This window comes from Lissotriton helveticus, chromosome 1_1, assembly GCF_964261635.1.
Source record: "Lissotriton helveticus chromosome 1_1, aLisHel1.1, whole genome shotgun sequence".
NCBI classification, from domain to species: Eukaryota; Metazoa; Chordata; class Amphibia; order Caudata; family Salamandridae; genus Lissotriton; species Lissotriton helveticus.
Window position 1 is genome coordinate 1,811,252,435 of NC_136057.1, and position 22,125 is coordinate 1,811,274,559.

Sequence of the window (22,125 nt, forward strand, 5' to 3'; positions counted from 1 at the left end):
GTGTAGATAGTTGCGTGTTTCTTTTTTGCTACATCTGTTATTTTAATTTAGCTTGCCTGTTGAGTTTGTGTGTGCATTTCACTACGGATGTTTGGGTGAATGAGTGAATGAGTGAAAACAAGAATAAGTGAGTGAGTAGATAAATGGATGCATGAGAGTATGGAAGAGCGACAGGGTCCATGCATGATGAGCAATTTACTGCCTAAACTCACTAATGACTACAAAGGCACCTTCAGTTATGAGACAGCTCTATAGGTATTGCCAACGCGTGTTACTCTCATATGCAGTCAGATTATAGACTGCATAAGTTTGAACGGCAAAAGTAGGTTTGTACTCACAATGTCCCATGCAAAGTTGCTCAGCCAGTAAACGGTAGGAGTCACACCACTGACAAACTGGAGATGCTTAGCACTGGAAACCCTTTCCTGGATCAGATACAGGACAAAACTGGCAGGAATGAAAGACATGGCAAAAATAACACAGATGGCAACCACCACATCCACTGAAGTAGTCAACCTGAGGAATGATACAAAACAGGAGTTTACAAACGTTGCACAACCCCCACAACAGAACAAGTGAGTTGCTATTGCAAAATACCATTGTATTCGCATGAAAGTATTGTCTTGTGAACATTTCATTTTGGACTGTAGTATTTCAGGTTTGTTGGTTGATTGGCAGGGAATTATCAACAGACTGTTTTGATTTTTTTTATCATAGTCAGATGTTCAACTTTCAAATATATTAAATTAATATCATTATTTAATGTTTGAGCAAGATTATTTGGATTTGTGTAAAAAACAAATAAGGATCTTAGGAAAACACTATGAAGTGCTGCCAGACATTCCTTGGGAGATTTCCTAAGATTTTGTGCCGTGTTTGCGTCACAAAAGTGACACAATATGTGGAAAATCTTTTTTTCCCAATTTACTTTCCAGTGCTAAACTTGTTTAGCGCTGGAAATAACGGAAGAGCCTTGCATGCTTACGTGAGAAAGAAGTCTACACTATGTGCACATATGATGGACTATAGGGCTTACAAGTAATATTCGTATTTGACTTTGCTGTGACTCGTCATTGTGACTAGATACAGCATCGTTTTAAAACCTCTCTCATGTGCTTCTATATTTTAATGTTTATCAACTATGAGATATTGTATCCACTAAGATGCTTCAGGAATTGAGAAGAGTGAGTTTGAACGTTGAAACAGAATGTGATTAACTTCGATATTCATATTTGTATTTAGGACCAAAGGGTTTTGATTTTATTTTTGGTGTTTTATTTACTCTAGGGATAACATTTTATGAATCTTTACTTTATTCTAATATTCATAATTACAATATATCAAATAAGCATATAATATTATAGGTAACTAGATTCTTTGGACTTATAGACACTGACCCAAATCGATTCACCCATTCTTTCCTTTCGACAGAAAACCACTTTGTTTGGGTGATTTGAGGAGTTCCCACCTGTCGCCTTAGGGCCATACCACAGTACTTTACCTCTCATACAGCTCTCGCACACGTCTCAGATTTGTATAGCAGTTTTGGGGCTCTTAATATCATGCCAAACACATAACCAGTTAACAGCTTGACTTCGCAATTTGAGTAACATTGTGTCAAAATGACAAACCTTGTATGTCATGAAACCTACTTCAGCAAATTCAAGAGTAAGTCACATCTACATAAAAAGTAAGATAAAACTACTTACAGAAAAATCTTTGTGAAATTGACTCATTATGATCACTGCATCACATCAACTGCATTCAAAGACTTGAAAAGTAGCTCTTGGTATGCAGAGTGCAGAAAAGGAACAGGTGGGGAGACGGGGGACAAAGATGGCTTCCAGATTGTGTAGTCTACATTTTCACAAAATGCAAGATGAGCCTGCTTTTTCAGCAGTTAACATGATTGTCAGTCATGTTTCCGCTTGAGCCTTTCAGGTGAAGTTACAAATCATTCTTACTGGGTGAGTGTATGTGGGTGACTGGACAGTTAAGGAAGTGATCAGGTCGTAATTCTACTGGGGTGCACTTACATCCTGAAACTCTTAAGGATTCCAATTGGTATTTTCTGAAACTAATACTACAGCATTGGGTCTTGGGAGCTGTATTGAAAGACAACAGTGATCCAACAGCCAAATGACTGACACTAGCCTTCTGCTGAAAAATGCCAATATTTCGCTCCCTGTTTTCCCTGTTACGTGGGAAAATTCACTGCAACACACATGGAACGATGTGTGCAGTGTCACATTACTCATGATTTACGAGGCCACTCAAAGCCACGCAGGGTGGTTTTTGCATGACTTCATAATTCTTTGAGAGCCTGGAGTCACGCATGTACCACTTTACGTGGTGCAAAGGTGATGCAGGGCTCTCATAAATAAGCCCCTTAGGGAATACCTCTAATATTAGTAACATTGATTCATTGATGTGGTACATTCTAAACATATACTCCAATTGCATCCATAAAACACTCAGAACATTGGCGACCCTTGGACAGAACTGCAACATTTTCAAACCTTACAGTTTTCCACAAGCCTCATCTTGAGCGATCATAGGCATGTACAGTGCCACTCGGGAAGACTCGTAAACTAAACACGTTAGGTTTATTTGGTGGTGTCCTGATCTATTTCATAACTGCTCAATGAAAATTCAAGGCACAATTTCATCGTTTTTAATTAATTAACTTGTTATTTGTGTGCGTGTAATAAGTTTGTACATTTTCTACACACCCCATGGAATACAATGATCGTTTCAATGAAGGTCATTTTTGGCCAAATATATTGTTAACCTCCAAGTAACCATGCTATCCCTTTCAAAATAATCATATGTCCAGTCCATTGGGGACCCTTCTTCAAGCAGATGGAGATGTCATCATCCCACTATGGATATAAATAGGTTTCAAACTTACACTGTGACTTCTGAAAGCTGGTCCTTGGTGAGATTCAGTGGATGGTTCATGGTTGTGATTCCAAATTCTTCAGTGGACTGCCCATCTTCGAGATTCACTCTCAAAATGGCATTGCTAGCAACATTAATGAAAATGGGCACTGCGTGCCAGCCCTTGTTATTAAACCACACCTAGAACAAGAGAAACACAGGCTCTCATTAGACACAATGTGGTTTCTGTAGTACAGATTTACAAATTCTACCAATATCTCTGACTTGGGCAATCTCAGAAACAGTCGACCTCGCTGTCATGCCTCTTGTCATGCCTCGATGTCATGTCTCTTGTGCCTATAGTGATCTTTTTTCCACTCTATGTCTTGCTCATCTCGCTCTTTTTCCACTCTCTGTGTGTGCGTACTCCATTCTCTCACCATTCTTTTGCTGCCCCCACTTTGCTCATTTTGCCAATTTTCTCCATGCTCACACAGCTTTTTTTGCTCTTTTTCTTTGCCCGTTTTGCTCTTTTTTGCTTCATTTTTCTCTTGCTCATTATGCTCTTTTTCCACTCCTTTTTTTCGTGCTCCTTAGCTTGTTTCCCTCTTTTTGCCTCCCCTCACTCCTTACCGCTTCTTTTTCCTAGCCATGCTTTCCCACTCTTTCCATCCTGCTTCCTGCACCCAGTGCTACCCACCATCCGCGGCTCTCTTTTCTCCTCCCGGACCTACTCAATGGTGGTATTAGCACAGAAATAAAAGAAAAAGGGAGGTCTCCTTAGAAATCCAATGTGGGACAAGGAGAAGGGCATAGTAAACAAACAAGCAAGTCCCTACAATACTACCCACCAATTGTGGTTACTGAAAAGGAACAGATTTGCGCATCCACTGAGCACTCAGGAAACCACTAATGCCACAAAAAACATTGCAGTATCATAATCACAAAATAATATAATCAGTATAGTTTGATCATAAAAAATTCACAATTTATTCAATACAATACATAATTCTGCACAGAAGTACCATAAAATACACTTAAGTTAAAAATGTGTCGATCCACATAGACATATTAAAACAGAAAAAACAGGTTGTCGACGCAGCGTTAGAAAATTGTCATGCACTTACAATAAAACCCGCGGATAAAGGCGGTAGTATAGTGGTAATGAACATTGACCAGTATAATGCAAAGATGGCTTTACTTTTAGGCAATAAAGACCATTATGAAAAAGTACAACGGATTGAATGGATAGAATTATCTAACAAGGTTAAAAGAATTCTAGACCAAGCTAAGGAAGACGACGTTATCTGTGAAGAGGAATTTAAGTTCCTCTATAACACCAGTCCTATTGTCCCCGCACTATATGGTCTCCCAAAGGTGCACAAAAACCAGTTGGACCCTCCTTTGAGGCCCATTGTGTCTGGCATCGGCTCGTTAACCGAGCCATTAAGCAAATATGCTGATGTCTTCCTTCAACCACTAGTCACTAAACAAAAGGCATACATTAAAGATACCTCAGCCATAATCTAGAAAGTAGAGTGCCTAGCTTTTAACCCGGAGACTCAATTCTTAGTGACATTGGACATAGAGGCGCTCTACACTAATATTCCCCAAGATAGCACGATCAGTACGGTAGAATCACTATTAAATAATGATGATAGGGATTTAAACCCGCAAGAAATTTTTATAGTAGACTGTGTAACTACAGTATTAAAAAATAATATTTTTATTTTTAATAAAGATTTTTATAGACAGGTAAAAGGGACCAGCTTGGGAGCCACCTGTGCTCCTAGTCTAGCATGTTTATATGTATCACAGTTCGAAGACACCCACATATTTAATCAGATGTCTCCTTTTTATGAAAATATATCGGAGTGGTAACGATATATTGATGACGTCTTTTTTATTTGGACCGGATCTGTGGAAACACTAAATGAATTTATACAATGGCTAAATTTGGGAAACAGTAACCTCAAATTCACATCACATTATGATAGAGAAAAATTTGAATTCCTGGATGTAATAATTAAGAATGTTAATGGAATGCTCCAGGTAGAACTTTTTACGAAAACAACAGATAGGAACACCATGCTCCATTACACAAGCTATCATCCCCCGTGTCAGAAAGACAACATCCCTTTCAGACAGTTTTTAAGATTGAAAAGAAACTGTACGCAGAATAAAGATTTTGAAAAACACGCTAAGATCCTCACGGATAAATTTCTAAACAGAGGGTACCCTAAACGCATGGTTAAACATGCATATAAAAGAGCTAAATACTATGATAGGGAGAGTTTACTACAGAAGAAAGAGAGGCAAGGACCAAACAATATACAACCTCTAATTTTTGTAACAAATTACAGTACAATAAATAATAAGATCAAGAATATTATAAATAGAAATTGGCACCTGATTACGAACAAAAAAAAAGAAAAAAATCCAAAACCAATGTTTTTGTTCAGACGAAATCAAACAATTAGAAACAACTTAGTACACACATATAGAGAGGCAGCTAACAAACCTCCATTAACCATTGACTGTGCCCCATTACCAACTGGCACTTTTCCATGCGGTAATTGTTCTAATTGTGAAAACATTTTGAAAGGCCCGTGTATTAAACATAATGATGTTTCTCTCAAGTCCTTTATAAACTGCCGGACAAAAAACTTGATATATTTTATAAAGTGCCCTTGTAATTTAGCGTACATTGGGGAAACCTCAAGGGAAATCCGGTTACGGATAAATGAACACAGTCTGCCATTAGAACTAATAGGAAAGGAGCACCTCTATCAGAACATTGGACAGAAGCACACCATAAAATTGATGATCTAATCTGGTGTGGCGTCGAAACAATACACCTGAATAACAGAGGTGGAGATATGGACAAAAAAAGGAAGAAACGTGAACAATTTTATATGTCCCGTTTCAATACTGTTAGAAATGGCCTCAATAATAGAGAGGACTGGGAACGTATTCTGTATAAGGCAATGTTAGAGTACTCTACAGCCTGTGTATCAGGTAAAAGTACTTTGTGGCTGATAATTAGGTAATAAGTTTATTAGCAAGAAAATAGTTAAGAAGCCGGTATTATAGCCAAAACCTCTTGATGAAACCCCGAGTTAACCCCTTCGACGCTCATGACGAGCTGGGCTCGTCATGAGGTAGCCTCCTCGCACGCTCATGACGAGCCCAGCTCGTCATGTAAAGTGCGCTTTCGCAAAATCCAGCGTACAGGGGGGAATCATGCCGCACGCATGCGGTTAATAACGCTAGTAATGTAATATATAAATGGCAAACCATGATGAGGTAGAAGATCATTATTTACAACAAGGGGTGGTGATGGACAGAGTCTCTGAATTAAGCAGAGTACTCTCACCCAGTCAAGAGATCAGGGCTAGATCCAACACCGTTTTTTAGCTCATTGCACCATCCCAGTTTCAGAACCTGGCTGTATGCAAATTAGTCTGTCCCTGGCCCAGTGCATCATGGGAACAGGGCAGACCAGACTACAAAAGCCAATTCTTACACTGGGAAGGAAACAAGCTTCCGGGGACCGGTTTCTGCCATTTCAGGCGTCTTCGGCCCGGCTTGCTTGAATCCTGATGGTGCAATGAGCAAGGGACTCACATCTGAGTATACCCTTCCACGCTTAGGGTGGACAAAATTATTTACAACAAGGGGTGGTGATGGACCGAGTCTCTGAATTAAGCAGAGTACTCTCACCCAGTCAAGAGATCAGGGCTAGATCCAACACCGTTTTTTAGCTCATTGCACCATCCCAGTTTCAGAACCTGGCTGTATGCAAATTAGTCTGTCCCTGGCCCAGTGCATCATGGGAACAGGGCAGACCAGACTACAAAAGCCAATTCTTACACTGGGAAGGAAACAAGCTTCCGGGGACCGGTTTCTGCCATTTCAGGCGTCTTCGGCCCGGCTTGCTTGAATCCTGATGGTGCAATGAGCAAGGGACTCACATCTGAGTATACCCTTCCACGCTTAGGGTGGACAAAATTATTTACAACAAGGGGTGGTGATGGACAGAGTCTCTGAATTAAGCAGAGTACTCTCACCCAGTCAAGAGATCAGGGCTAGATCCAACACCGTTTTTTAGCTCATTGCACCATCCCAGTTTCAGAACCTGGCTGTATGCAAATTAGTCTGTCCCTGGCCCAGTGCATCATGGGAACAGGGCAGACCAGACTACAAAAGCCAATTCTTACACTGGGAAGGAAACAAGCTTCCGGGGACCGGTTTCTGCCATTTCAGGCGTCTTCGGCCCGGCTTGCTTGAATCCTGATGGTGCAATGAGCAAGGGACTCACATCTGAGTATACCCTTCCACGCTTAGGGTGGACAAAATTATTTACAACAAGGGGTGGTGATGGACAGAGTCTCTGAATTAAGCAGAGTACTCTCACCCAGTCAAGAGATCAGGGCTAGATCCAACACCATTTTTTAGCTCATTGCACCATCCCAGTTTCAGAACCTGGCTGTATGCAAATTAGTCTGTCCCTGGCCCAGTGCATCATGGGAACAGGGCAGACCAGACTACAAAAGCCAATTCTTACACTGGGAAGGAAACAAGCTTCCGGGGACCGGTTTCTGCCATTTCAGGCGTCTTCGGCCCGGCTTGCTTGAATCCTGATGGTGCAATGAGCAAGGGACTCACATCTGAGTATACCCTTCCACGCTTAGGGTGGACAAAATTATTTACAACAAGGGGTGGTGATGGACAGAGTCTCTGAATTAAGCAGAGTACTCTCTCCCAGTCACGAGATCAGGGCTAGATCCAACACCGTTTTTTAGCTCATTGCACCATCCCAGTTTCAGAACCTGGCTGTATGCAAATTAGTCTGTCCCTGGCCCAGTGCATCATGGGAACAGGGCAGACCAGACTACAAAAGCCAATTCTTACACTGGGAAGGAAACAAGCTTCCGGGGACCGGTTTCTGCCATTTCAGGCGTCTTCGGCCCGGCTTGCTTGAATCCTGATGGTGCAATGAGCAAGGGACTCACATCTGAGTATACCCTTCCACGCTTAGGGTGGACAAAATTATTTACAACAAGGGGTGGTGATGGACAGAGTCTCTGAATTAAGCAGAGTACTCTCACCCAGTCAAGAGATCAGGGCTAGATCCAACACCGTTTTTTAGCTCATTGCACCATCCCAGTTTCAGAACCTGGCTGTATGCAAATTAGTCTGTCCCTGGCCCAGTGCATCATGGGAACAGGGCAGACCAGACTACAAAAGCCAATTCTTACACTGGGAAGGAAACAAGCTTCCGGGGACCGGTTTCTGCCATTTCAGGCGTCTTCGGCCCGGCTTGCTTGAATCCTGATGGTGCAATGAGCAAGGGACTCACATCTGAGTATACCCTTCCACGGTTAGGGTGGACAAAATTATTTACAACAAGGGGTGGTGATGGACAGAGTCTCTGAATTAAGCAGAGTACTCTCACCCAGTCAAGAGATCAGGGCTAGATCCAACACCGTTTTTTAGCTCATTGCACCATCCCAGTTTCAGAACCTGGCTGTATGCAAATTAGTCTGTCCCTGGCCCAGTGCATCATGGGAACAGGGCAGACCAGACTACAAAAGCCAATTCTTACACTGGGAAGGAAACAAGCTTCCGGGGACCGGTTTCTGCCATTTCAGGCGTCTTCGGCCCGGCTTGCTTGAATCCTGATGGTGCAATGAGCAAGGGACTCACATCTGAGTATACCCTTCCACGCTTAGGGTGGACAAAATTATTTACAACAAGGGGTGGTGATGGACAGAGTCTCTGAATTAAGCAGAGTACTCTCACCCAGTCAAGAGATCAGGGCTAGATCCAACACCGTTTTTTAGCTCATTGCACCATCCCAGTTTCAGAACCTGGCTGTATGCAAATTAGTCTGTCCCTGGCCCAGTGCATCATGGGAACAGGGCAGACCAGACTACAAAAGCCAATTCTTACACTGGGAAGGAAACAAGCTTCCGGGGACCGGTTTCTGCCATTTCAGGCGTCTTCGGCCCGGCTTGCTTGAATCCTGATGGTGCAATGAGCAAGGGACTCACATCTGAGTATACCCTTCCACGCTTAGGGTGGACAAAATTATTTACAACAAGGGGTGGTGATGGACAGAGTCTCTGAATTAAGCAGAGTACTCTCACCCAGTCAAGAGATCAGGGCTAGATCCAACACCGTTTTTTAGCTCATTGCACCATCCCAGTTTCAGAACCTGGCTGTATGCAAATTAGTCTGTCCCTGGCCCAGTGCATCATGGGAACAGGGCAGACCAGACTACAAAAGCCAATTCTTACACTGGGAAGGAAACAAGCTTCCGGGGACCGGTTTCTGCCATTTCAGGCGTCTTCGGCCCGGCTTGCTTGAATCCTGATGGTGCAATGAGCAAGGGACTCACATCTGAGTATACCCTTCCACGCTTAGGGTGGACAAAATTATTTACAACAAGGGGTGGTGATGGACAGAGTCTCTGAATTAAGCAGAGTACTCTCACCCAGTCAAGAGATCAGGGCTAGATCCAACACCGTTTTTTAGCTCATTGCACCATCCCAGTTTCAGAACCTGGCTGTATGCAAATTAGTCTGTCCCTGGCCCAGTGCATCATGGGAACAGGGCAGACCAGACTACAAAAGCCAATTTTTACACTGGGAAGGAAACAAGCTTCCGGGGACCGGTTTCTGCCATTTCAGGCGTCTTCGGCACGGCTTGCTTGAATCCTGATGGTGCAATGAGCAAGGGACTCACATCTGAGTATACCCTTCCACGCTTAGGGTGGACAAAATTATTTACAACAAGGGGTGGTGATGGACAGAGTCTCTGAATTAAGCAGAGTACTCTCACCCAGTCAAGAGATCAGGGCTAGATCCAACACCGTTTTTTAGCTCATTGCACCATCCCAGTTTCAGAACCTGGCTGTATGCAAATTAGTCTGTCCCTGGCCCAGTGCATCATGGGAACAGGGCAGACCAGACTACAAAAGCCAATTCTTACACTGGGAAGGAAACAAGCTTCCGGGGACCGGTTTCTGCCATTTCAGGCGTCTTCGGCCCGGCTTGCTTGAATCCTGATGGTGCAATGAGCAAGGGACTCACATCTGAGTATACCCTTCCACGCTTAGGGTGGACAAAATTATTTACAACAAGGGGTGGTGATGGACAGAGTCTCTGAATTAAGCAGAGTACTCTCACCCAGTCAAGAGATCAGGGCTAGATCCAACACCGTTTTTTAGCTCATTGCACCATCCCAGTTTCAGAACCTGGCTGTATGCAAATTAGTCTGTCCCTGGCCCAGTGCATCATGGGAACAGGGCAGACCAGACTACAAAAGCCAATTCTTACACTGGGAAGGAAACAAGCTTCCGGGGACCGGTTTCTGCCATTTCAGGCGTCTTCGGCCCGGCTTGCTTGAATCCTGATGGTGCAATGAGCAAGGGACTCACATCTGAGTATACCCTTCCACGCTTAGGGTGGACAAAATTATTTACAACAAGGGGTGGTGATGGACAGAGTCTCTGAATTAAGCAGAGTACTCTCACCCAGTCAAGAGATCAGGGCTAGATCCAACACCGTTTTTTAGCTCATTGTACCATCCCAGTTTCAGAACCTGGCTGTATGCAAATTAGTCTGTCCCTGGCCCAGTGCATCATGGGAACAGGGCAGACCAGACTACAAAAGCCAATTCTTACACTGGGAAGGAAACAAGCTTCCGGGGACCGGTTTCTGCCATTTCAGGCGTCTTCGGCCCGGCTTGCTTGAATCCTGATGGTGCAATGAGCAAGGGACTCACATCTGAGTATACCCTTCCACGCTTAGGGTGGACAAAATTATTTACAACAAGGGGTGGTGATGGACAGAGTCTCTGAATTAAGCAGAGTACTCTCACCCAGTCAAGAGATCAGGGCTAGATCCAACACCGTTTTTTAGCTCATTGCACCATCCCAGTTTCAGAACCTGGCTGTATGCAAATTAGTCTGTCCCTGGCCCAGTGCATCATGGGAACAGGGCAGACCAGACTACAAAAGCCAATTCTTACACTGGGAAGGAAACAAGCTTCCGGGGACCGGTTTCTGCCATTTCAGGCGTCTTCGGCCCGGCTTGCTTGAATCCTGATGGTGCAATGAGCAAGGGACTCACATCTGAGTATACCCTTCCACGCTTAGGGTGGACAAAATTATTTACAACAAGGGGTGGTGATGGACAGAGTCTCTGAATTAAGCAGAGTACTCTCACCCAGTCAAGAGATCAGGGATAGATCCAACACCGTTTTTTAGCTCATTGCACCATCCCAGTTTCAGAACCTGGCTGTATGCAAATTAGTTTGTCCCTGGCCCAGTGCATCATGGGAACAGGGCAGACCAGACTACAAAAGCCAATTCTTACACTGGGAAGGAAACAAGCTTCCGGGGACCGGTTTCTGCCATTTCAGGCGTCTTCGGCCCGGCTTGCTTGAATCCTGATGGTGCAATGAGCAAGGGACTCACATCTGAGTATACCCTTCCACGCTTAGGGTGAACAAAATTATTTACAACAAGGGGTGGTGATGGACAGAGTCTCTGAATTAAGCAGAGTACTCTCACCCAGTCAAGAGATCAGGGCTAGATCCAACACCGTTTTTTAGCTCATTGCACCATCCCAGTTTCAGAACCTGGCTGTATGCAAATTAGTCTGTCCCTGGCCCAGTGCATCATGGGAACAGGGCAGACCAGACTACAAAAGCCAATTCTTACACTGGGAAGGAAACAAGCTTCCGGGGACCGGTTTCTGCCATTTCAGGCGTCTTCGGCCCGGCTTGCTTGAATCCTGATGGTGCAATGAGCAAGGGACTCACATCTGAGTATACCCTTCCTCGCTTAGGGTGGACAAAATTATTTACAACAAGGGGTGGTGATGGACAGAGTCTCTGAATTAAGCAGAGTACTCTCACCCAGTCAAGAGATCAGGGCTAGATCCAACACCGTTTTTTAGCTCATTGCACCATCCCAGTTTCAGAACCTGGCTGTATGCAAATTAGTCTGTCCCTGGCCCAGTGCATCATGGGAACAGGGCAGACCAGACTACAAAAGCCAATTCTTACACTGGGAAGGAAACAAGCTTCCGGGGACCGGTTTCTGCCATTTCAGGCGTCTTCGGCCCGGCTTGCTTGAATCCTGATGGTGCAATGAGCAAGGGACTCACATCTGAGTATACCCTTCCACGCTTAGGGTGGACAAAATTATTTACAACAAGGGGTGGTGATGGACAGAGTCTCTGAATTACGCAGAGTACTCTCACCCAGTCAAGAGATCAGGGCTAGATCCAACACCGTTTTTTAGCTCATTGCACCATCCCAGTTTCAGAACCTGGCTGTATGCAAATTAGTCTGTCCCTGGCCCAGTGCATCATGGGAACAGGGCAGACCAGACTACAAAAGCCAATTCTTACACTGGGAAGGAAACAAGCTTCCGGGGACCGGTTTCTGCCATTTCAGGCGTCTTCGGCCCGGCTTGCTTGAATCCTGATGGTGCAATGAGCAAGGGACTCACATCTGAGTATACCCTTCCACGCTTAGGGTGGACAAAATTATTTACAACAAGGGGTGGTGATGGACAGAGTCTCTGAATTAAGCAGAGTACTCTCACCCAGTCAAGAGATCAGGGCTAGATCCAACACCGTTTTTTAGCTCATTGCACCATCCCAGTTTCAGAACCTGGCTGTATGCAAATTAGTCTGTCCCTGGCCCAGTGCATCATGGGAACAAGGCAGACCAGACTACAAAAGCCAATTCTTACACTGGGAAGGAAACAAGCTTCCGGGGACCGGTTTCTGCCATTCCAGGCGTCTTCGGCCCGGCTTGCTTGAATCCTGATGGTGCAATGAGCAAGGGACTCACATCTGAGTATACCCTTCCACGCTTAGGGTGGACAAAATTATTTACAACAAGGGGTGGTGATGGACAGAGTCTCTGAATTAAGCAGAGTACTCTCACCCAGTCAAGAGATCAGGGCTAGATCCAACACCGTTTTTTAGCTCATTGCACCATCCCAGTTTCAGAACCTGGCTGTATGCAAATTAGTCTGTCCCTGGCCCAGTGCATCATGGGAACAGGGCAGACCAGACTACAAAAGCCAAATCTTACACTGGGAAGGAAACAAGCTTCCGGGGACCGGTTTCTGCCATTTCAGGCGTCTTCGGCCCGGCTTGCTTGAATCCTGATGGTGCAATGAGCAAGGGACTCACATCTGAGTATACCCTTCCACGCTTAGGGTGGACAAAATTATTTACAACAAGGGGTGGTGATGGACAGAGTCTCTGAATTAAGCAGAGTACTCTCACCCAGTCAAGAGATCAGGGCTAGATCCAACACCGTTTTTTAGCTCATTGCACCATCCCAGTTTCAGAACCTGGCTGTATGCAAATTAGTCTGTCCCTGGCCCAGTGCATCATGGGAACAGGGCAGACCAGACTACAAAAGCCAATTCTTACACTGGGAAGGAAACAAGCTTCCGGGGACCGGTTTCTGCCATTTCAGGCGTCTTCGGCCCGGCTTGCTTGAATCCTGATGGTGCAATGAGCAAGGGACTCACATCTGAGTATACCCTTCCACGCTTAGGGGGGACAAAATTATTTACAACAAGGGGTGGTGATAGACAGAGTCTCTGAATTAAGCAGAGTACTCTCACCCAGTCAAGAGATCAGGGCTAGATCCAACACCGTTTTTTAGCTCATTGCACCATCCCAGTTTCAGAACCTGGCTGTATGCAAATTAGTCTGTCCCTGGCCCAGTGCATCATGGGAACAGGGCAGACCAGACTACAAAAGCCAATTCTTACACTGGGAAGGAAACAAGCTTCCGGGGACCGGTTTCTGCCATTTCAGGCGTCTTCGGCCCGGCTTGCTTGAATCCTGATGGTGCAATGAGCAAGGGACTCACATCTGAGTATACCCTTCCACGCTTAGGGTGGACAAAATTATTTACAACAAGGGGTGGTGATGGACAGAGTCTCTGAATTAAGCAGAGTACTCTCACCCAGTCAAGAGATCAGGGCTAGATCCAACACCGTTTTTTAGCTCATTGCACCATCCCAGTTTCAGAACCTGGCTGTATGCAAATTAGTCTGTCCCTGGCCCAGTGCATCATGGGAACAGGGCAGACCAAACTACAAAAGCCAATTCTTACACTGGGAAGGAAACAAGCTTCCGGGGACCGGTTTCTGCCATTTCAGGCGTCTTCGGCCCGGCTTGCTTGAATCCTGATGGTGCAATGAGCAAGGGACTCACATCTGAGTATACCCTTCCACGCTTAGGGTGGACAAAATTATTTACAACAAGGGGTGGTGATGGACAGAGTCTCTGAATTAAGCAGAGTACTCTCACCCAGTCAAGAGATCAGGGCTAGATCCAACACCGTTTTTTTAGCTCATTGCACCATCCCAGTTTCAGAACCTGGCTGTATGCAAATTAGTCTGTCCCTGGCCCAGTGCATCATGGGAACAGGGCAGACCAGACTACAAAAGCCAATTCTTACACTGGGAAGGAAACAAGCTTCCGGGGACCGGTTTCTGCCATTTCAGGCGTCTTCGGCCCGGCTTGCTTGAATCCTGATGGTGCAATGAGCAAGGGACTCACATCTGAGTATACCCTTCCACGCTTAGGGTGGACAAAATTATTTACAACAAGGGGTGGGGATGGACAGAGTCTCTGAATTAAGCAGAGTACTCTCACCCAGTCAAGAGATCAGGGCTAGATCCAACACCGTTTTTTAGCTCATTGCACCATCCCAGTTTCAGAACCTGGCTGTATGCAAATTAGTCTGTCCCTGGCCCAGTGCATCATGGGAACAGGGCAGACCAGACTACAAAAGCCAATTCTTACACTGGGAAGGAAACAAGCTTCCGGGGACCGGTTTCTGCCATTTCAGGCGTCTTCGGCCCGGCTTGCTTGAATCCTGATGGTGCAATGAGGTCCCTTGCTCATTGCACCATCAGGATTCAAGCAAGCCGGGCCGAAGACGGCTGTAATGCCAGAAACCGGTCCCCGGAAGCTTGTTTCCTTCCCAGTGTAAGAATTGGCTTTTGTAGTTTGGTTTGCCCTGTTCCCATCATGCACTGGGACAGGAACAGACTAATTTGCATACAGCCAGGTTCTGAAACTGGGATGGTGCAATGAGCTAAAAAACGGTGTTGGATCTAGCCCTGATCTCTTGACTGGGTGAGAGTATTCTGCTTAATTCAGAGACTCTGTCCCTCACCACCCCTTGTTGTAAATAATTTTGTCCACCCTAAGCGTGGAAGGGTATACTCAGACATGAGTCCCTTGCTCATTGCACCATCAGGATTCAAGCAAGCCGGGCCGAAGACGGCTGTAATGCCAGAAACCGGTCCCCGGAAGCTTGTTTCCTTCCCAGTGTAAGAATTGGCTTTTGTAGTTTGGTTTGCCCTGTTCCCATCATGCACTGGGACAGGAACAGACTAATTTGCATACAGCCAGGTTCTGAAACTGGGATGGTGCAATGAGCTAAAAAACGGTGTTGGATCTAGCTCTGATCTCTTGACTGGGTGAGAGTATTCTGCTTAATTCAGAGACTCTGTCCCTCACCACCCCTTGTTGTAAATAATTTTGTCCACCCTAAGCGTGGAAGGGTATACTCAGACATGAGTCCCTTGCTCATTGCACCATCAGGATTCAAGCAAGCCGGGCCGAAGACGGCTGTAATGCCAGAAACCGGTCCCCGGAAGCTTGCTTCCTTCCCAGTGTAAGAATTGGCTTTTGTAGTTTGGTTTGCCCTGTTCCCATCATGCACTGGGACAGGAACAGACTAATTTGCATACAGCCAGGTTCTGAAACTGGGATGGTGCAATGAGCTAAAAAACGGTGTTGGATCTAGCCCTGATCTCTTGACTGGGTGAGAGTATTCTGCTTAATTCAGAGACTCTGTCCCTCACCACCCCTTGTTGTAAATAATTTTGTTCACCCTAAGCGTGGAAGGGTATACTCAGACATGAGTCCCTTGCTCATTGCACCATCAGGATTCAAGCAAGCCGGGCCGAAGACGGCTGTAATGCCAGAAACCGGTCCCCGGAAGCTTGTTTCCTTCCCAGTGTAAGAATTGGCTTTTGTAGTTTGGTTTGCCCTGTTCCCATCATGCACTGGGACAGGAACAGACTAATTTGCATACAGCCAGGTTCTGAAACTGGGATGGTGCAATGAGCTAAAAAACGGTGTTGGATCTAGCCCTGATCTCTTGACTGGGTGAGAGTATTCTGCTTAATTCAGAGACTCTGTCCCTCACCACCCCTTGTTGTAAATAATTTTGTCCACCCTAAGCGTGGAAGGGTATACTCAGACATGAGTCCCTTGCTCATTGCACCATCAGGATTCAAGCAAGCCGGGCCGAAGACGGCTGTAATGCCAGAAACCGGTCCCCGGAAGCTTGTTTCCTTCCCAGTGTAAGAATTGGCTTTTGTAGTTTGGTTTGCCCTGTTCCCATCATGCACTGGGACAGGAACAGACTGATTTGCATACAGCCAGGTTCTGAAACTGGGATGGTGCAATGAGCTAAAAAACGGTGTTGGATCTAGCCCTGATCTCTTGACTGGGTGAGAGTATTCTGCTTAATTCAGAGACTCTGTCCCTCACCACCCCTTGTTGTAAATAATTTTGTCCACCCTAAGCGTGGAAGGGTATACTCAGACATGAGTCCCTTGCTCATTGCACCATCAGGATTCAAGCAAGCCGGGCCGAAGACGGCTGTAATGCCAGAAACCGGTCCCCGGAAGCTTGTTTCCTTCCCAGTGTAAGAATTGGCTTTTGTAGTTTGGTTTGCCCTGTTCCCATCATGAACTGGGACAGGAACAGACTAATTTGCATACAGCCAGGTTCTGAAACTGGGATGGTGCAATGAGCTAAAAAACGGTGTTGGATCTAGCCCTGATCTCTTGACTGGGTGAGAGTATTCTGCTTAATTCAGAGACTCTGTCCCTCACCACCCCTTGTTGTAAATAATTTTGTCCACCCTAAGCGTGGAAGGGTATACTCAGACATGAGTCCCTTGCTCATTGCACCATCAGGATTCAAGCAAGCCGGGCCAAAGACGGCTGTAATGCCAGAAACCGGTCCCCGGAAGCTTGTTTCCTTCCCAGTGTAAGAATTGGCTTTTGTAGTTTGGTTTGCCCTGTTCCCATCATGCACTGGGACAGGAACAGACTAATTTGCATACAGCCAGGTTCTGAAACTGGGATGGTGCAATGAGCTAAAAAACGGTGTTGGATCTAGTCCTGATCTCTTGACTGGGTGAGAGTATTCTGCTTAATTCAGAGACTCTGTCCCTCACCACCCCTTGTTGTAAATAATTTTGTCCACCCTAAGCGTGGAAGGGTATACTCAGACATGAGTCCCTTGCTCATTGCACCATCAGGATTCAAGCAAGCCGGGCCGAAGACGGCTGTAATGCCAGAAACCGGTCCCCGGAAGCTTGTTTCCTTCCCAGTGTAAGAATTGGCTTTTGTAGTTTGGTTTGCCCTGTTCCCATCATGCACTGGGACAGGAACAGACTAATTTGCATACAGCCAGGTTCTGAAACTGGGATGGTGCAATGAGCTAAAAAACGGTGTTGGATCTAGCCCTGATCTCTTGACTGGGTGAGAGTATTCTGCTTAATTCAGAGACTCTGTCCCTCACCACCCCTTGTTGTAAATAATTTTGTCCACCCTAAGCGTGGAAGGGTATACTCAGACATGAGTCCCTTGCTCATTGCACCATCAGGATTCATGCAAGCCGGGCCGAAGACGGCTGTAATGCCAGAAACCGGTCCCCGGAAGCTTGTTTCCTTCCCAGTGTAAGAATTGGCTTTTGTAGTTTGGTTTGCCCTGTTCCCATCATGCACTGGGACAGGAACAGACTAATTTGCATACAGCCAGGTTCTGAAACTGGGATGGTGCAATGAGCTAAAAAACGGTGTTGGATCTAGCCCTGATCTCTTGACTGGGTGAGAGTATTCTGCTTAATTCAGAGACTCTGTCCCTCACCACCCCTTGTTGTAAATAATTTTGTCCACCCTAAGCGTGGAAGGGTATACTCAGACATGAGTCCCTTGCTCATTGCACCATCAGGATTCAAGCAAGCCGGGCCGAAGACGGCTGTAATGCCAGAAACCGGTCCCCGGAAGCTTGTTTCCTTCCCAGTGTAAGAATTGACTTTTGTAGTTTGGTTTGCCCTGTTCCCATCATGCACTGGGACAGGAACAGACTAATTTGCATACAGCCAGGTTCTGAAACTGGGATGGTGCAATGAGCTAAAAAACGGTGTTGGATCTAGCCCTGATCTCTTGACTGGGTGAGAGTATTCTGCTTAATTCAGAGACTCTGTCCCTCACCACCCCTTGTTGTAAATAATTTTGTCCACCCTAAGCGTGGAAGGGTATACTCAGACATGAGTCCCTTGCTCATTGCACCATCAGGATTCAAGCAAGCCGGGCCGAAGACGGCTGTAATGCCAGAAACCGGTCCCCGGAAGCTTGTTTCCTTCCCAGTGTAAGAATTGGCTTTTGTAGTTTGGTTTGCCCTGTTCCCATCATGCACTGGGACAGGAACAGACTAATTTGCATACAGCCAGGTTCTGAAACTGGGATGGTGCAATGAGCTAAAAAACGGTGTTGGATCTAGCCCTGATCTCTTGACTGGGTGAGAGTATTCTGCTTAATTCAGAGACTCTGTCCCTCACCACCCCTTGTTGTAAATAATTTTGTCCACCCTAAGCGTGGAAGGGTATACTCAGACATGAGTCCCTTGCTCATTGCACCATCAGGATTCAAGCAAGCCGGGCCGAAGACGGCTGTAATGCCAGAAACCGGTCCCCGGAAGCTTGTTTCCTTCCCAGTGTAAGAATTGGCTTTTGTAGTTTGGTTTGCCCTGTTCCCATCATGCACGGGGACAGGAACAGACTAATTTGCATACAGCCAGGTTCTGAAACTGGGATGGTGCAATGAGCTAAAAAACGGTGTTGGATCTAGCCCTGATCTCTTGACTGGGTGAGAGTATTCTGCTTAATTCAGAGACTCTGTCCCTCACCACCCCTTGTTGTAAATAATTTTGTCCACCCTAAGCGTGGAAGGGTATACTCAGACATGAGTCCCTTGCTCATTGCACCATCAGGATTCAAGCAAGCCGGGCCGAAGACGGCTGTAATGCCAGAAACCGGTCCCCGGAAGCTTGTTTCCTTCCCAGTGTAAGAATTGGCTTTTGTAGTTTGGTTTGCCCTGTTCCCATCATGCACTGGGACAGGAACAGACTAATTTGCATACAGCCAGGTTCTGAAACTGGGATGGTGCAATGAGCTAAAAAACGGTGTTGGATCTAGCCCTGATCTCTTGACTGGGTGAGAGTATTCTGCTTAATTCAGAGACTCTGTCCCTCACCACCCCTTGTTGTAAATAATTTTGTCCACCCTAAGCGTGGAAGGGTATACTCAGACATGAGTCCCTTGCTCATTGCACCATCAGGATTCAAGCAAGCCGGGCCGAAGACGGCTGTAATGCCAGAAATCGGTCCCCGGAAGCTTGTTTCCTTCCCAGTGTAAGAATTGGCTTTTGTAGTTTGGTTTGCCCTGTTCCCATCATGCACTGGGACAGGAACAGACTAATTTGCATACAGCCAGGTTCTGAAACTGGGATGGTGCAATGAGCTAAAAAACGGTGTTGGATCTAGCTCTGATCTCTTGACTGGGTGAGAGTATTCTGCTTAATTCAGAGACTCTGTCCCTCACCACCCCTTGTTGTAAATAATTTTGTCCACCCTAAGCGTGGAAGGGTATACTCAGACATGAGTCCCTTGCTCATTGCACCATCAGGATTCAAGCAAGCCGGGCCGAAGACGGCTGTAATGCCAGAAACCGGTCCCCGGAAGCTTGTTTCCTTCCCAGTGTAAGAATTGGCTTTTGTAGTTTGGTTTGCCCTGTTCCCATCATGCACTGGGACAGGAACAGACTAATTTGCATACAGCCAGGTTCTGAAACTGGGATGGTGCAATGAGCTAAAAAACGGTGTTGGATCTAGCCCTGATCTCTTGACTGGGTGAGAGTATTCTGCTTAATTCAGAGACTCTGTCCCTCACCACCCCTTGTTGTAAATAATTTTGTTCACCCTAAGCGTGGAAGGGTATACTCAGACATGAGTCCCTTGCTCATTGCACCATCAGGATTCAAGCAAGCCGGGCCGAAGACGGCTGTAATGCCAGAAACCGGTCCCCGGAAGCTTGTTTCCTTCCCAGTGTAAGAATTGGCTTTTGTAGTTTGGTTTGCCCTGTTCCCATCATGCACTGGGACAGGAACAGACTAATTTGCATACAGCCAGGTTCTGAAACTGGGATGGTGCAATGAGCTAAAAAACGGTGTTGGATCTAGCCCTGATCTCTTGACTGGGTGAGAGTATTCTGCTTAATTCAGAGACTCTGTCCCTCACCACCCCTTGTTGTAAATAATTTTGTCCACCCTAAGCGTGGAAGGGTATACTCAGACATGAGTCCCTTGCTCATTGCACCATCAGGATTCAAGCAAGCCGGGCCGAAGACGGCTGTAATGCCAGAAACCGGTCCCCGGAAGCTTGTTTCCTTCCCAGTGTAAGAATTGGCTTTTGTAGTTTGGTTTGCCCTGTTCCCATCATGCACTGGGACAGGAACAGACTAATTTGCATACAGCCAGGTTCTGAAACTGGGATGGTGCAATGAGCTAAAAAACGGTGTTGGATCTAGCCCTGATCTCTTGACTGGGTGAGAGTATTCTGCTTAATTCAGAGACTCTGTCCCTCACCACCCCTTGTTGTAAATAATTTTGTCCACCCTAAGCGTGGAAGGGTATACTCAGACATGAGTCCCTTGCTCATTGCACCATCAGGATTCAAGCAAGCCGGGCCGAAGACGGCTGTAATGCCAGAAACCGGTCCCCGGAAGCTTGTTTCCTTCCCAGTGTAAGAATTGGCTTTTGTAGTTTGGTTTGCCCTGTTCCCATCATGCACTGGGACAGGAACAGACTAATTTGCATACAGCCAGGTTCTGAAACTGGGATGGTGCAATGAGCTAAAAAACGGTGTTGGATCTAGCCCTGATCTCTTGACTGGGTGAGAGTATTCTGCTTAATTCAGAGACTCTGTCCCTCACCACCCCTTGTTGTAAATAATTTTGTCCACCCTAAGAGTGGAAGGGTATACTCAGACATGAGTCCCTTGCTCATTGCACCATCAGGATTCAAGCAAGCCGGGCCGAAGACGGCTGTAATGCCAGAAACCGGTCCCCGGAAGCTTGTTTCCTTCCCAGTGTAAGAATTGGCTTTTGTAGTTTGGTTTGCCCTGTTCCCATCATGCACTGGGACAGGAACAGACTAATTTGCATACAGCCAGGTTCTGAAACTGGGATGGTGCAATGAGCTAAAAAACGGTGTTGGATCTAGTCCTGATCTCTTGACTGGGTGAGAGTATTCTGCTTAATTCAGAGACTCTGTCCCTCACCACCCCTTGTTGTAAATAATTTTGTCCACCCTAAGCGTGGAAGGGTATACTCAGACATGAGTCCCTTGCTCATTGCACCATCAGGATTCAAGCAAGCCGGGCCGAAGACGGCTGTAATGCCAGAAACCGGTCCCCGGAAGCTTGTTTCCTTCCCAGTGTAAGAATTGGCTTTTGTAGTTTGGTTTGCCCTGTTCCCATCATGCACTGGGACAGGAACAGACTAATTTGCATACAGCCAGGTTCTGAAACTGGGATGGTGCAATGAGCTAAAAAACGGTGTTGGATCTAGCCCTGATCTCTTGACTGGGTGAGAGTATTCTGCTTAATTCAGAGACTCTGTCCCTCACCACCCCTTGTTGTAAATAATTTTGTCCACCCTAAGCGTGGAAGGGTATACTCAGACATGAGTCCCTTGCTCATTGCACCATCAGGATTCAAGCAAGCCAGGCCGAAGACGGCTGTAATGCCAGAAACCGGTCCCCGGAAGCTTGTTTCCTTCCCAGTGTAAGAATTGGCTTTTGTAGTTTGGTTTGCCCTGTTCCCATCATGCACTGGGACAGGAACAGACTAATTTGCATACAGCCAGGTTCTGAAACTGGGATGGTGCAATGAGCTAAAAAACGGTGTTGGATCTAGCCCTGATCTCTTGACTGGGTGAGAGTATTCTGCTTAATTCAGAGACTCTGTCCCTCACCACCCCTTGTTGTAAATAATTTTGTCCACCCTAAGCGTGGAAGGGTATACTCAGACATGAGTCCCTTGCTCATT

The 22,125-nt window shown here is 46.0% G+C and overlaps 1 protein-coding gene across 1 annotated transcript in view; it reads right to left on the reverse strand.

The window, feature by feature from the left end:
• Positions 1-22,125, reverse strand: part of ABCA4 (ATP binding cassette subfamily A member 4) — a 1,114,059-nt gene that overhangs the window by 141,822 nt on the left and 950,112 nt on the right. The window contains exons 37-38 of the mRNA XM_078650330.1: positions 2,912-3,081; positions 339-516 (exon numbers count right to left, since the gene is read on the reverse strand). Of these exons, the coding sequence (XP_078506456.1) occupies positions 339-516; positions 2,912-3,081 (348 nt within the window). The remainder of the gene's footprint in view (positions 1-338; positions 517-2,911; positions 3,082-22,125) is intronic.